General features: G+C 38.5%; 1 protein-coding gene and 1 long non-coding RNA gene across 2 annotated transcripts; one reads left to right on the forward strand and one right to left on the reverse strand.

Moving 5' to 3' along the window:
- On the forward strand, nt 7,650–8,683 carry LOC109948898. The gene is made up of 2 exons (XR_002271345.1): nt 7,650–7,979; nt 8,114–8,683. It is a non-coding gene; the product is annotated as an uncharacterized LOC109948898 (long non-coding RNA).
- Nucleotides 8,831–10,926, reverse strand: LOC109948704. Its single transcript, XM_020562405.1, has 2 exons — nt 9,863–10,926; nt 8,831–9,198 (listed from the first exon to the last, which is right to left on the reverse strand). The coding sequence occupies exons 1-2, from the start codon at nt 10,878–10,880 to the stop codon at nt 8,831–8,833; spliced, it is 1,386 nt and encodes a 461-aa protein (XP_020417994.1). The 5' UTR covers nt 10,881–10,926.

A 15,571-nucleotide genomic window follows, 5' to 3' on the forward strand; every position in this document is an offset into this window, starting at 1 on the left:
CAAACTAGCCAAGTATTTGGTGTATGTATATATATATATATTCAGTAGTTGAAAAGGACAAATCTTAGGTTTTGGCTTTTATCAGATTATGATATATATTTATATATATATATATATACGCGTATATATTTTAAGTTTAGTTGAGAACCAATCTATTTAAAGTTTATATAAATGACGAGTTATAGTTTTCAAACCCACCGCGAGGGTACCCCCCAGTTGCCTTGAGACAGTTGTTATTTTGATGACGCCCCACGAGTTTCGGGGACGCCTGAACCGTGTGGTGCGAGGATTGCGGCTCAGACTGAAGTGTTATCTCTGAGACCTACGAGTTATGCGGCTCGATTAACTTTATGGTTCCGAGACCTGCGAGGATGGAATTGATGGACTAACTTTGGAATTTACGGATTATTATTGGAATTGACGGATATATGGAATTGATGGCATATATAGAATTGACGGTATTAAAGGAATTGACGGATAAGAAATGGGAGTACGCCTAGGTGGAGAGAATTTAAGTCCTGAGATGCTTTTAAACTAAATTGAGGATTTTATACAGTTACCATTATTTTCTTAAGCGTCACATTTGTTTTACAGCGATAGATGGATATATATTTATTTATGAACTTTACTTGAGTTCTATACAAGGGTGTTCTTAGCTTATAAATCTTTAATTTATTTTATTTTATTTTAGTGTGTTTATTTATCTTTATCTTTTATTATTTTATATAGTATTAAATATCTTAAGTTTTTCTAGCATATTTTGCCCAACGAGTCTTAGAGTTATCCGGACCGTGGGAGCGAGAATTGCGGACCAGGTTGACCAGATGTCTCCTGAGTCCAGCGAGGATTACAGGTCAGGACGTGTCACCATTGGTGTCACGAGGAATTAATGGTTATGGCTTTCCAAGCATGATTACTTGATATAAATGATTTTATTTCTTCATTTGATTATATATGGCTATGTGAGAAATGCCAGGAAGATTGAAATAGAAAGATGAGATGAAATATGAGAACTAGAGTGGTTTTGCAATTAAAGAACTATGTGTGGCTTCATCCCTCAGTAAGGGTACGTAGGCAGCCTGTAGTTGCAAGGTGCAGCCACGAGTTAGAATGTTTGAGATTACCAACGCAATATTGTTGTTCTGCAAGTCGAGATGAATTTGATTAGCAGATTGATTTATTGATTTCTTGCAATCTGAGACCAGAATATTATGGTGCTTAATTTGTTTAGATATAATTGAATACATGCTGAACGATTGAGTTATATAAATGTTTGATGACAGGTGAAAATTTTGGGGAATGAGTAAATGACAAGGGAAACTCTGCCTAATTGTTTTTGGCAGAAGATAATATTATTTTAAAAATGAATTTTTTTCTTAGAAAGGAAGTTTGGTCTTTGTGCCTGGCACCAGCCAGGGGTCAGATACTCATAGGGTTCGGCTCGGATTCCAAAGTGGAATTTGGGTCGGGTCCTGTCAATTCATGTTCTTACGAAGTTCGTTATGAAATGGAGTGGTTGGGGTATTGCATAGTATTGGCAATTGGTTTTCACTCAAAACTCAAAAAAGGACTCCTCCCACAACATTATGATGTTCCCCAAGCTTTGGACTCAATCCGATATCGATTGGTCCATGAAATTGGACAATTCAGGTTCGTACGAAGTTCGTTCTGAATTGAAGTGGTTGGTGTATTGTATAGATCTAGAGATTAGATTCACTAAAAACCCACCAAATGACTCCTCCCACAATATTATGATGTTCCCCACGTTTTGGACTCAATCCGATATCGATTGGTCCACGAAATTGGACAATTCAGGTTCGAACGAAGTTTGTTATGAAATGGAGTGGTTGGTGTATTGCATAGTTTTACCCACAGGATTTCAATCAAAACTCACCAAATGACTCCTCCCACCAAATTATGATGTTCCCGAAGCGTTGGACTCAATCCGATATCGAGTGGTTGGTGTATTGTTTAGTTGTAGAGATTGTATTTCACTCAAAACCTTCCACATGACTCCTCCCACAATATTATGATGTTCCCCAAGTTTTGGACTCAATCCGATATCGATTGGTCCATGAAATTGGATAATTCAGGTTCGTACAAAGTTTGTTATGAAATGGACTGGTTGGAGTATTGTATAGCTCTAGAGATTGGATTTCATTCAAAACCCACCAAATGACGCCTCCCACAACATTATGTTGTTCCCCAAGTTTTGGACTCAATCCGATATCGATTGGTCCATGAAATTGGACAATTCAGGTTCGTACGTAGTTCGTTCTGAAATGCAACGTGTATTGTATAGTTCTAGAGATTGGATTTCACTCAAAACTCACCAAATGAATCCTCCCACTATATTATGATGTTCCCCAAGTTTTGGACACAATCTGATATCGATTGGTCCATGAAATCAGACAATTCAGGTTCGTACGAAGTTCATTCTGAAATGGAGTGATTGGTCTACTGCATAGTTCTAGAGATTGGATTTCACTCAAAAGCCACTAAATGACTCCTCACACTATATTATGATGTTCCCCAAGTTTTGGACTCAATCCGATATCGATTGGTCCATGAAATTGGACAATTCAGGTTCGTACGAAGTTTGTTACAAAATGGAATGGTTGGTGTTTTGCATCGTTTTAGCCACTGGATTTCACTCAAAACTCACGAAATGACTCCTCCCACCATATTATGATGTTCCCCAAGTTTTGCAATCAGTCCGATATCGATTGGTCCATGAAATCGGACAATTCAGGTTCGTACGAAGTTCTTTATGAAATGGAGTGGTTGGTGTATTGTATATTTCTAGAGATTGGATTTCACTCAAAACCCACCAAATGACTCCTCCCACTATATTATTATGTTCCCCAGGTTTTGGACTCAATCCGATATCAATTGGTCCATGAAATTGGACAACTCAGGTTCGTACGAAGTTCCTTATGAAATGGAGTGCTTGGTGTGTTGTATAGTTCTAGAGATTGGATTTCACTCAAAACCCACCAAATGACGCCTCCCACAACATTATGTTGTTCCCCAAGTTTTGGACTCAATCCGATATCGATTGGTCCATGAAATTGGACAATTCACGTTCGTACGTAGTTCGTTATGAAATACAACGTGTATTCTATAGTTCTAGAGATTGGATTTCACTAAAACCTGACCAAATTACTCCTCCCACTATATTATGATGTTCCCCAAGTTTTGGACTCAATCCGATATCAATTGGTCCATGAAATTGGACAATTCAAGTTTGTACGAAGTTACTTATGAAATGGAGTGGTTGGTGTATTGTATAGTTCTAGAGATTGGATTTCACTAAAATCCCACTAAATGACTCCTCCCACAATATTATGATGTTCCCGAAGTTTTGGAATCAGTCTGATATCGAATGGTCCACGAAATCAGACAATTCAGGTTCGTATGACGTTCGTTCTAAAATGGAGTGGTTGGTGTATTGCATAGTTTTAGCCGTTGGATTTCATTCAAAACTCACCAAATGACTCCTCCCACTATATTATGATGTTCCCAAAGTTTTGGACTCAATCTGATATCGATTGGTTATCAAATTGGACAATTCAGGTTCGTACGAAGTTCGTTTTGAAATGGAGTGGTTGGTGTATTGCATAGTTTTAGCCATTCGATTTCACTCAAAACTGGCCAAATGACTCTTCCTACCATATTATCATGTTCCCCAAGTTTTGGACTCAATCCGATATCGATTGGTCTCAGAAATTAGACTATTCATGTTCGTACGAAGTTCGTTCTCTAATGGAGTGGTTGGTGTATTTTATAGTTTTTGCTATTGGATTTCACCAAAAACCCACAAAATGACTCCTCCCACTATATTATGATGGTCCCCAAGTTTTGGACTCAATCCGATATCGATTGGTCAATCAAATTCGACAATTAATGTTCGTACGAAGTTCGTTCTCTAATGGAGTGGTTGGTGTATTGCATAGTTTTAGCCATTGGATTTCGCTCAAAACTCACCAAATGACTCCTCCCACCATATTATGATGTTCCCCAAGTTTTGGACCCAATCCGATATCGATTGGTCTAAGAAATTAGACTATTCATGTTCGTACGAAGTTCGTTCTCTAATGGAGTGGTTGGTGTATTGCATGGTTTTGGCAATTTGATTTCACTCAAAACTCACCGAATGACTCCTCCCACAACATTATGATGTTTTCCATGTTTTGGTATGAATCCGATATCGATTGGTCCATCAAATTGGACAATTCAGGTTTGTACGAAGTTCGTTCTGAAATAGAGTAGTTGGTGTATTGCATAGTTCTAGAGATTGGATTTCACTGAAAACCCACCAAATGACCCGTCCCAAAACGTTATGATGTTCCCTAAGTTTTGGACACCATCCGACATTGATTGGCTATGAAATTGGACAATTCAGGTTTGTACGAAGTTCGTTCTGAAATGGAGTGGTTGGTGTATTGTATAGTTCTTGATATTGGACTACACTCAAAATCCACCAAATGACTCCTCCGACAAGATAATGATGTTACCCAAGTTTTGGATTCAATCCGATATCGATTGGTTCAAGAAATTGGACAATTCAGGTTCGTATGAAGTTCGTTCTGAAATGGAGTGGTTGGTGTATTGCATAGTTCTGGAGATTGGATTACACTCAAAACTCACCAAATGACTCCTCCCATAACATTATGAAGTTCCCCAAGTTTTGGACACAATCCGATATCGATTGGTCCATGAATTTGGGCAATTCAGGTTTGTACGAAGTTCGTTCTGAAACGGAGTGGTTGGTGTATTGGATAATTTTAGCCATTGGATTTCGCTCAAAACTCGCCAAATGACTCCTGATAGGATTTTTAGTACCTGTGTAAACAAGGTTAAAATCACATAGAATACTTGCAAGAATACAAGGCTATTGTAGTATAGATGCTCATGCAAGGTCGTTTTCCTCAAGGACCAATTAGCAATTTAAGTAAAAACAAATTCCAAAAAAAACTACTTAAAATAAAAGGTGAAGAAAGATGATTATGAATTTGGTTGATTCTAAAAACAAATATTAAACAAAAACAAATACGATAGAAGGAAAGAGTTTTGAATATCAATTTATAAAAGCACTTACCATCACCTAGCACTCCTATGAACTTTTACCAATTACTTATGATTTGCACATGCCACTTTGAAGGTTAGGTTTTCCTAATGTATATTCTACTTGGAACCTCCAACACAGAACGTATATCCAACATGCAACCCGTCCGGACGTTCGGATCAAATCTGAACATGAAAGACTCATTAAGTTTTTGTGAAAACCCTATGAAAAACCATGCAACCCTTAAGACGTGGTGTTCATCTTAAGTGAAATTACAATTATTAATCACAAGAAGCTAGCATCAATTTCAGGGAACCTTCCGACCAAAATTGCATCCAATTACTTTTCTAAAGATCCTAATGGTGATCAGGCATTAAGACAATTAGATAGTTTAAAACAGTGATTAACAATTCAAGTAGGCATGCACTCATCATAAGCAATTAAATAAAAATCACATATTCATGCTAAGGTTCAAGGCTTCACCCTAGCAAAAGAAATTTAGTTACGCATACTTATAATTGAAATCCAAGAAAATATCATTAAGAAGAAAAGAACGAAAACACCAGAAAGTTGGAAAACCCAAAACCCTAGCAATTGCTCTCCACAATGCAAAGTTCAAAAGTGAAAAAGAAGTCCAAATTTCCTTGTGAGAAAGAGCTTAAATACCCCTTAAAACCTAGCTGCCAATGTACAGCTTTTCTATCCCCACAAGGAAACTAATTAAAATAAAATAATACTAGGAAATAAAGTCCAAATTGGAATAGGAGAATCTGCCCAAAACCTGCCCCGCCACGTTTTGGCCCCAAATCTCCTCCAAATCTGGCCCAATATAGGTTGTTTTAAAGATAAAAATGTTCTGAACACTTCTCTAGAAGGCCATGAACCCATCCGAGGTCATCTTGGGCTCCAAAAATGCAATAAAAGCCCAACACGTCATTATTCCAGCACCGCGCACTGCTCCTTTATTTTATTGCCAGAAAATAACTGCTTGGAAGAAAAATCTGAAATTTTGATACGATCAAGCTAAGTGACTCACGAACGTCCTCCAACTAGAATTACTCCAAAATTCGTCCATTGGTTATGTTTTGCTCCAGAGAGAGTCGAAAGTCCTATATTGGAAATATAATTCGAAGTATCAAAATTCTTCCAAAATATTAACCAAAATATACTAAGAATGAGGTTAAATATATAATATAAAATATGTCCATCAAAATACCCCCAAACTTAGTTTTTGCTTGTCCTCAAGCGAAACAAGACTCAAACAAAAATAAAACTTAACAGATTAGACATCTGGCTAACACTTAACCAGGACAAAATTTCCACCGTCAAGTTGCAATCCATAGAAAATTTTAAAAACTAGAACATCCTTTCAATAGATCCAAGTAATCCCACCACAGAGTCTAAGCTATTTAGACTCAATTAGAAAAGAATTCACAAACTTCCTTCAGTGTAAAGTGAACCATCATGGTTAAGGAGACTCGACTAAATCCCTTACCTCTCATCCCTTTTATTCATACTTCACACTCCACACTTTTTTTTTTTTCCTCTTTTCGTTTTTGTTTTTGTTTTTTTTGTTTTTGTTTTTTTTTTGTTTTTTTGTTTTTGTTTTTTTATAGTAACAGTAGTGGTTGTGCAATGTTGGTTCCCTTAAGCTTTCGATCCAACCGTGTAGCAAGCTTTAGGTCAATGTCTCCCAAACCACTCGGGTTTTAGGGCACTAGGTGTAGAACACCCTAAGGACTTATTAACTCAAGCTGAAAAGGCTACGAAACCAACTAACCACCCTACCTCATGCCAAAACTCTACCGTTTGTCTCGAGAATCACTGCTGATTAGGCAGGACTGGCTCGGTTACTAGCAAAGCTTCGGGTGAGGCAATTATTACTTTATAACACATACTAACTTTATTTATATTGAACAGAAATTAAAACACACTTGGACAAAAAGTAAGTATTACAATCTCACTCCCCAAAAACCATGTTGATGTGATGTGCAAATTTCAAAGTATAATTCATGAATTAGTGTCTAAGCAACAATAAATAGAAAAGACTCTATTGTGGGATTGATCTTCACCATGTCCATTTGTTCTAACGTTTAAAATAATCTATCTATGGATATTAACTTAAAAACGAAATTTTTTAAACAAGACTCAAAAAATGAAAAATATAAAATTTACTTTCCCACCCCCAAACTTAAATCACACTTTGTCCTCAAGGTGTGGAAAATAAACAAAGGAAACAACTAAAGAAGTAATTAGGAGAGAAAAATAAAAAACTAAAAAGAAAAGAAAAGAACATAAAACATAAACAGAAAAAAGTAAAAGAGAAAAATAAAAAACGAAATAAAAAAAATGAACACACCAGGGATGCGGAGGTGACGCTGCGGTGATTCGAAGGCATGACCTGTAGCTAGGATGCGAAGAGCGCTGACCCACAGCCCAAGTCCACACATGTGTCAAATATTGGCAACGGCTGCAATATAACCTGGTGCATCCGCTGCATGTGTCATTTGAAAACAAATTGGATCCCCTTCGTCTAACCTCGTGTCCAGAGCCAACAAGCTCGCCTTTGGCCATTCCCAGCTCGGATTGTAAATTACAAAAGACGCTTTTGTATTGCACTTATTGTCAACCCATCCATCTCCACCCTCTCCCTTTGTTATCTCTAGCAAGAACTCAAGAGCCTTGGCTATCTTTCAGAGCATAGTCATGTGGGTTCATCTGTGTGAGGGTGCCAGATCCAGAAAACCTTCAACAAAATCAAAATCACCATCCGCTGCGGCTTCGTCGAAGAGACAATCGGATCCTCACCGAGATTCGTCCCAACTCCGACCCCAACGACTCGGATGAGCTGACCCAGACCGAGTTCAACCCGAACACCACATACACTCGGAGTTCCTGAGCTTGGTTAACGGTAAGCTTCGCGTTGTGCTCGTAACTGGGTCTCAGTGTGGGTATTTTTGTGTTGAAAGTAATTAAGAACAAGAATGATTATTGCAGACTTCGTTGCCTTGTTCTGAGATACTCATCCTCGTCTGTTTTCATCAGCTTCAATTTTAGAGTTGCATCAACCTTGGAAATAATGCGTGGAGACTTGCGGATTTCAGCGAGCAAGTCAATCTTCAAGTTGGGAGTAGGTATAATATCGAATCCCTGCAAGTCTTTTCTTTTTTTTTTTTCTTTTTTTTTTTTGTAGATCTGCATTAATTCATGGGTCTTTCTGGATTGTGAGAATTTCTACTTATTTGTGTCTTTTGGTTGGTTCTGATAGCGATACTCAGTTGTGTGGTGTTTGGCTATGTGATGTAAACTGAGCTGCAAAAAAAATGAACTTCTCAAATTATATATATGTGCTGGATCTGCAACAGCTTCCCCCAAACTTGCATCTTTGAGTGAGCTCATCTGAATTACTTTAACTTCCAGTATAGTGTAGATGTGGTGATGTTAATGTAGACTTGCTGCTGGGTGCATGATTCCAGCTGCTGCTGGGTGCAAGATTCCAGCTGCTACTGGGTGCAAGATTCCAGTATAGGATTTTCTGTTTTTGATGCTTGCTGCTGATGGTTGTGTCCTGCATTGAGTCAATTATGTGTTAGGAATAGAAAGAAAATAGAAACAACTAGATAAAGAAAACAACAATTTTTTTTTTATTTTTTATTTTGTTTTTTCGAAAATAAAAGAAGTAAAGAGTTTAGAAAAATTGGGTCGCCTCCCAATAAGCGCTTTATTTTAAGTCTGTAGCTGGACTTTGCAGAAGCCTGGTGGTCAAATCACTGGTTCCTTCAGAGTCAAAGACTCGGCTGCAATGTCAAACGGTGTCTCCACGTAGGGTTTCAGCCTATGACCATTCACCTTGAATGTGTTGCCTTTATCTTCATTAGTGATTTGAACTGCTCCATGAGGAAAAACTTGAGTCACTAGGTAGGGTCCAGTCCAACGAGATTTTAATTTCCTTGGAAACAACTTGAGCCTTGAACTAAATAATAGAACCTTTTGCCCTGGCTGAAATTCCTTCCGTAAAATTTGACTGTCATGAAATGCATTAGTTCTTTCCTTGTAGATGCGAGAACTATCATAAGCACCTTGACGAATTTCCTCTAGCTCATTTAACTGCAATTTCCGCTTTTCCCCAGCTGAGTCATATGCAAAATTTAACTCTTTAATGGCCCAGTAAGCTTATGCTCCAGCTCCATAGGTAGATGACAGGCTTTCCCATAAACAGTCGGAATGGTGACATCCCAATAGGAGTTTTATAAGCTGTCCTGTATGCCCACAAAGCATCATTTAGTTTGAAACTCCAATCCTTGCGTGTAGAGCTCACTGTTTTCTCCAAAATACGCTTTATTTCTCTGTTTGAAACTTCAACTTGACCAGATGTCTGTGGGTGGTATGGTGTAGCCACGCGATGATTAATCCCATATTTTGCAAGTAGGTTAGCAAATGGTTTATTAATAAAATGCTTCCCCCCATCACTAAGAATAACACGCGGAATTCCAAAACGTGGAAATATAACCCCCTAGAGGAACTTCAGGACAACTGATCCTTGATTAGTTGGTGCTGCAATGGCCTCGACCCACTTTGAAACATATTCCACAGCCACTAAAATATATTGGTGCCCGTTAGAAGATGGGAATGGTCCCATGAAATCAATACCCCAAACATCAAATAGTTCAACAATTAGGATACTTTGCTAGGGCATCTCATTCCTTTTGGATTGATTGCCGACCCTTTGACACCTATCACATGCCTTGCACCAATTCTGTGAATCTCTAAAAAGTGTTGGCCAAAATAACCCACTCTGTAGGATTTTCTCTGCTGTCCTTTTCTGCCCAAAATGTCCTCCACAAGCGTAGTGATGAGCAAACTTTAAAACACTTTCCTGTTCAGCCTCCGGAATACACCTGCGAATAATCTGGTCTGCACAATACTTGTATAAGTACGGTTCATCCCAGAAATAGTGCTTTACATCAGATAAAAACTTCTTTTTCTGTTGGTAGGAAAAATCTGGATGCACCACACCCTTAGCCAAATAATTGACAATATCTGCAAACCAAGGTGTGTCAATTTTGACAGCAAATAGCTGTTCATCTAGGAAACTTTCACTCAATGGTAGAGAATATGCCTCTGTAGCTGCTGGAATAATTAATCTAGATAAATGATCAGCCACAACATTCTCACTGCCCTTCTTGTCTTTAATCTCTAAGTCAAATTCTTGAAGTAAAAGAACCCAACGAATCAATCTAGGCTTTGCATCCTTCTTAGACAACAAGTATTTTAGTGCAGCATGATTCGTATAGACAATTATTTTAGCCCCAACCAAATAAGACCGAAATTTCTCTAGTGCGAACACAACTGCCAACAATTCCTTCTCTGTAGTTGCATAGTTAAGCTGTGCATCATTGATAGTACGACTTGCATAATAGATGACATGGGGAAGCTTATCTTTTCGCTGCCCTAAAACTGCCCCAACACCATAATCTGACGCATCACACATTAGTTCAAATGGTAAATCCCAATTTGGTGCAGCAATGATGGGTGCCGAAGTTAAGAGTGCTTTCAACTTGTTGAATGCTTCTAAACAAGCCTTATCAAAATTAAATGGTGCATCCTTAGCCAATAAAGTGCACAAAGGTCGACTAATCTTGGAGAAATCCTTGATGAACCGACGATAAAAACCTGCGTGTCCTAAGAAGGACCTCACACCTTTTACTGATGTAGGAGGTGGCAGCTTTGCAATAACTTCAATCTTTGCTTTGTCAACCTCAATGCCTTTGCTAGAAATTGAATGACCCAAGACAATTCCCTGTTCAACCATGAAATGACACTTTTCCTAGTTTAGCACTAAATTCGTCGCTTGACATCTCTGAAGAACTAATGATAAATTTTGTAAAACTTCCCCAAAAATAGAAAAATCATCCATAAAAACTTCCACAATATTTTCGACCAAGCCAGAAAAAATACTCATCATACAATGTTGAAACGTAGCAGGTGCATTGCATAATTCGAACGGCATCCTCCGATAAGCATAAGTACCAAATGGACAAGTGAAAGTAGTCTTCTCTTGATCCTCTAGTGCGATTGGAATCTAATTATACCCAGAATACCCATCAAGAAAACAGTAAAAAGCTCGCCCAGCCAACCTTTTTAACATCTGGTCAATAAAAGGCAATGGAAAATGGTCTTTTCACGTCCCAGTGTTAAGCTTCCGATAATCTACACACATTCTCCAACCCGTAGTCAATCGTGTAGGAACTAACTCATTATTAACATTTTTCACCATTGTAATACCGGTCCGTTTAGGCACAACTTGAGTAGGGCTAACCCATTTACTGTCAGAAATAGGATAAATCATACCTGCATCAAGTAATTTCATAACCTCTGTTCTGACCACCTCTTTCATAATTGGGTTAAGGCGGCGTTGAGCATCAACTGTTGGCTTCACGTCGTCTTCCATTAATATTCCGTGCATACATAGTGCTGGGCTGATTCCCTTGATGTCCGCAATTGTCCATCCCAATGCATCTTGATATTTTCTCAACACACGAAGCAATTTATCTTCCTCTGTTGGTGTTAAATCCGCTGCAATTATAACTGGCAGCGTCTCTACAGCTCCTAACTATGCATATTTAAGATGTTGTGGTAAAGGCTTCATGATGTTCCCCAAGTTTTGAACTCAATCCGATATGAAATGGAGTGGATGGTGTAATGCATAGTTCTAGAGATTGGATTTCACTCAAAACAAGCCAAATGACTCCTCCCACCGTATTATGATGTTCCCCAAGTTTTGGACACAATCCGATATCGACTAGTCCATGAAATTGGGCAATTCAAGTTTGTACGAAGTTCGTTCTGAAATTTAATGGTTGGTGTATTGCATAGTTTTAGCCATTGGATTTCAGTCAAAACTCGCCAAATGACTCCTCCCACCATATTATGATGTTCCCCAAGTTTTGGACTCAATCCGATATCTATTGGTCCATGAAATTGGACAATTCAGGTTCGTACGAAGTTCATTTTGAAATGGAGTGGTTGGGGTATCGCTTAGTTCTATAGATTGGATTTCACTCAAAACCCACCAAATGACTCCTCCCACCATTTTATGATGTTCCCCAAGTTTTGGACTCAATACAATATCAATTCGTCCATGAAATTGGACAATTCAGGTTCGTACGAAGTTCGTTATGAAATGGTGTGGTTGTTGTATTGCATAGTTATAGCGACTGGATTTCACTAAAAACTTCAAAAATGACTCCTCCCAAAACATTATGATGTTCCCCAAGTTTTGGACTCAATCCGATTTCGATTGTTCCATGAAATTGGACGATTAAGGTACATACGAAGTTCATTATGTAATGGAGTGGTTGGTGTATTGCATAGTGTTAGCCACTGGATTTCACTCAAAACTCACCAAATGACTCCTCCCACCATATTATGATGTTCCCCAAGTTTTGGGCTCAATCCGATATCGATTGGTCCAAGAAATTGGACTATTCATTTTTGTACAAAGTTCGTTCTAAAATGGAGTGGTTGGTGTATTGCATAGTTCTGGAGATTGGATTTCACTCAAAACCCACCAAATGACTCCACCCACCATATTATCATGTTCCCCAAGATTCGGACTCAATCCGATATCGATTGGTCCATGAAATTGGACAATTCAGGTTCGTACGAAGTTCGTTATGAAATGTGGTGGTTGTTGTATTGCATAGTTTTAGCCATTGGATTTCCTTCAAAACTAACCAAATGACCCGTCCCACCATATTATGTTGTTCCCTTTAAGGTTCGTACGAAGTTCATTCTGAAATGCAGTGGTTTGTGTATTGCATTGGATTTCACTCAAAACTCACAAAATTAGTCCTCCCACAACATTATGATGTTCCCCAAGTTTTGGACTTCATCCGATATCGATTGGTCCACAAAATCGGACAATTCAGGTTCGTACAAAATTCGTTCTGAAATGGAGTGGTTGTTGTATTCCATAGTTTTGGCCATTGGATTTCACTGAAAACTCACCAAATGACTCCTCCAACAATATTAAGATGTTCTCCAAGTTTTGGACTCAATCCGATATCGATTGGTCGACGAAATTGGACAATTCAGGTTCGTACAAAGTTCGTTATGAAATGGAGTGGTTGTTGTATTGCATAGTTTTAGCCATTGGATTTCGCTCTAAACTCACCAAATGACTCCTCCCACCACATTATGTTGTTCCCTATGTTTTGGACTCAATCGGATATTGATCGGTCCGTGAAATTGGACAATTCAGGTTCGTATGAAGTTCGTTTTGAAATGGAGTGGTTGGTGTATTCCATTGTTTTAGCCATTGGATTTCACTCAAAACTCACAAAATGACCCCTCCCACAACATTATGTTGTTCCCCAAGTTTTGGACTCAATTCGATATGGATTGGTCTATGAAATTGGACAATTCAGGTTTGTACGAAGGTCGTTATGAAATGCAGTGGTTGGTGTGTTGCATAGTACTAGAGATTGGATTTCACTGAAAACCCACCAAATGACTCGTCCCACTATATTATGATGTTCCCCAAGTTTTGGACTCAATCCGATATCCATTGGTTCATGAAATCGGACAATTCAGGTTCGTACGAAGTTCGTTATGAAATGGAATGGTTGGTGTATTGCATAGTTTTCGCCATTGGATTTCACTCAAAACTCACCAAATGACTCCTCCCCCCATATTATGACGTTCTCTAAGTTTTGGACTCAATCCGATATCGATTGGTCCATGAAATCGGATAATTCAGGTTCGTACGAAGTTCAGTCTAAAATAGAGTGGTTGGTGTATTGAATTGTTTTAGCCACAGGATTTCACTCAAAACTCAGAAAATGACTCCTCCCATAGCATTATGATGTTCCCCAAGTCTTGGACTCAATCCGATATCGATTGGTCCGTCAAATTGGACAATTCAGGTTCGTATGAAGTTCATTTTGAAATGGAGTAGTTGGTGTATTACATAGTTCTAGAGATTGGATTTCACTCAAAACCCACCAAATGACCTCTCCCACAACATTATGATGTTCCCCAAGTTTTGGACTCAATCCAATATCGATCGGTCCATGAAATCGGACAATTCAGGTTCGTACAAAGTTCGTTTTGAAATGGAGTGATTGTTGTATTGCATAGTTTTAGACATTGGATTTCACTCAAAACTCACCAAATGACTCCTCCCACCATATTATGTTGTTCCCTATGTTTTGGACCCAATCCGATATCGATCAATCCATGAAATCGGATTTAGGTTCGTATGAAGTTCATTCTGAAATGGAGTGGTTGGTGTATTGCATAGTTTTAGCCATTGGATTTCATTAAAAACTCACCAAATGAGTCCTCCCACCATATTGTGATGTTCCCTAAGTTTTGGACTCAATCCGATATCGATTAGTCCATGAATTCGGACAATTCAGCTCGTACGAAGTTCGTTCTGAAATGGAGTGGTTGGTGTATTGCATCGTTTTAGCCGTTGGACTTCACTCAAAACTCACAAAATGACTCATCCCACAACAGTACGATGTTCCCCAAGTTTTGGACTTAATCCGATATCGATTGGTCCATGAAATCGGACAATTCAGCTTCGTACGAAGTTCATTATGAAATGGAGTGGTTGGTGTACTGCATAGTTTTAGACATTGGACTTCACTCAAAACCCACCAAATGACTCCTCCCACAATATTATGATGTTCCCCCAGTTTTGGATTCAATCCGATATCGATTGGTCCATGAAATCGGACCATTCAGGTTCGTACAAAGTTCGTTATGAAATGGAGTGGTTGGTGGATTGCGTAGTTTTAGCCTTTGGATTTCACTCGAAACTCACCAAATGAGTCCTCCCACCATATTATGATGTTGACCACATTTTGGGCTCAATCCGATATCGATTGCCAATGAAATTGGACAATTCAAGTTCGTACGAAGTTTGTTCCGTAAGTGGTGTGGTTGGTGTATTGCATAGTTTTCGCAATTGGATTTCACTAAAAACTCACCAAATGACTCCGCCCACCATATTGTGATGTTCCTCAAGTTTTTGACACAATCCGATATCGATTGGTCCATAAAATCGTACAATTCAGGTTCGTACGAAGTTAATTCTGAAATGGAGTGGTTGGTGAATTGCATAGTTCTAGAGATTGGATTTCACTGAAAACCCCCAAAATGACTCTTCCCACTATATTATGATGTTCTCCAAGTTTTGGAATGAATCCGATATCGATTGGTCCATGAAATCGGACAATTCAGGTTCGTACGATGTTCGTTTTGAAACGGAGTGGTTGGTGTATTGCATAGTTTTGGCAATTCGAATTTACTTAAAACACACCAAATGACTCCTCCCTCAATATTATGATGTTCCCCAAGTTTTGGACTCAATCCGATATCAATCGGTCTGTGAAATTGGGCTAATCATATTTGTACGAAGTTCGTTCTCTAATGGAGTGGTTGATGTATTTCATAGTTTTTGCTTTTAGCTTTCACTCAAAACCCAACAAAAGA

The sequence above is a fragment of the Prunus persica genome, chromosome G4, assembly GCF_000346465.2.
Source record: "Prunus persica cultivar Lovell chromosome G4, Prunus_persica_NCBIv2, whole genome shotgun sequence".
Taxonomy (NCBI): domain Eukaryota; kingdom Viridiplantae; phylum Streptophyta; class Magnoliopsida; order Rosales; family Rosaceae; genus Prunus; species Prunus persica.

Coding starts and splice junctions, on each gene's coding strand:
- LOC109948704 (XM_020562405.1), bottom strand. CDS start 10,880: ATGGTTGAACAGGGAATTGTCTTGGGTCATTCAATTTCTAGCAAAGGC. Junction 9,199..9,862: donor AGCAGAGAAAATCCTACAGA/GTGGGTTATTTT, acceptor CATATGACTCAG/CTGGGGAAAAGCGGAAATTG.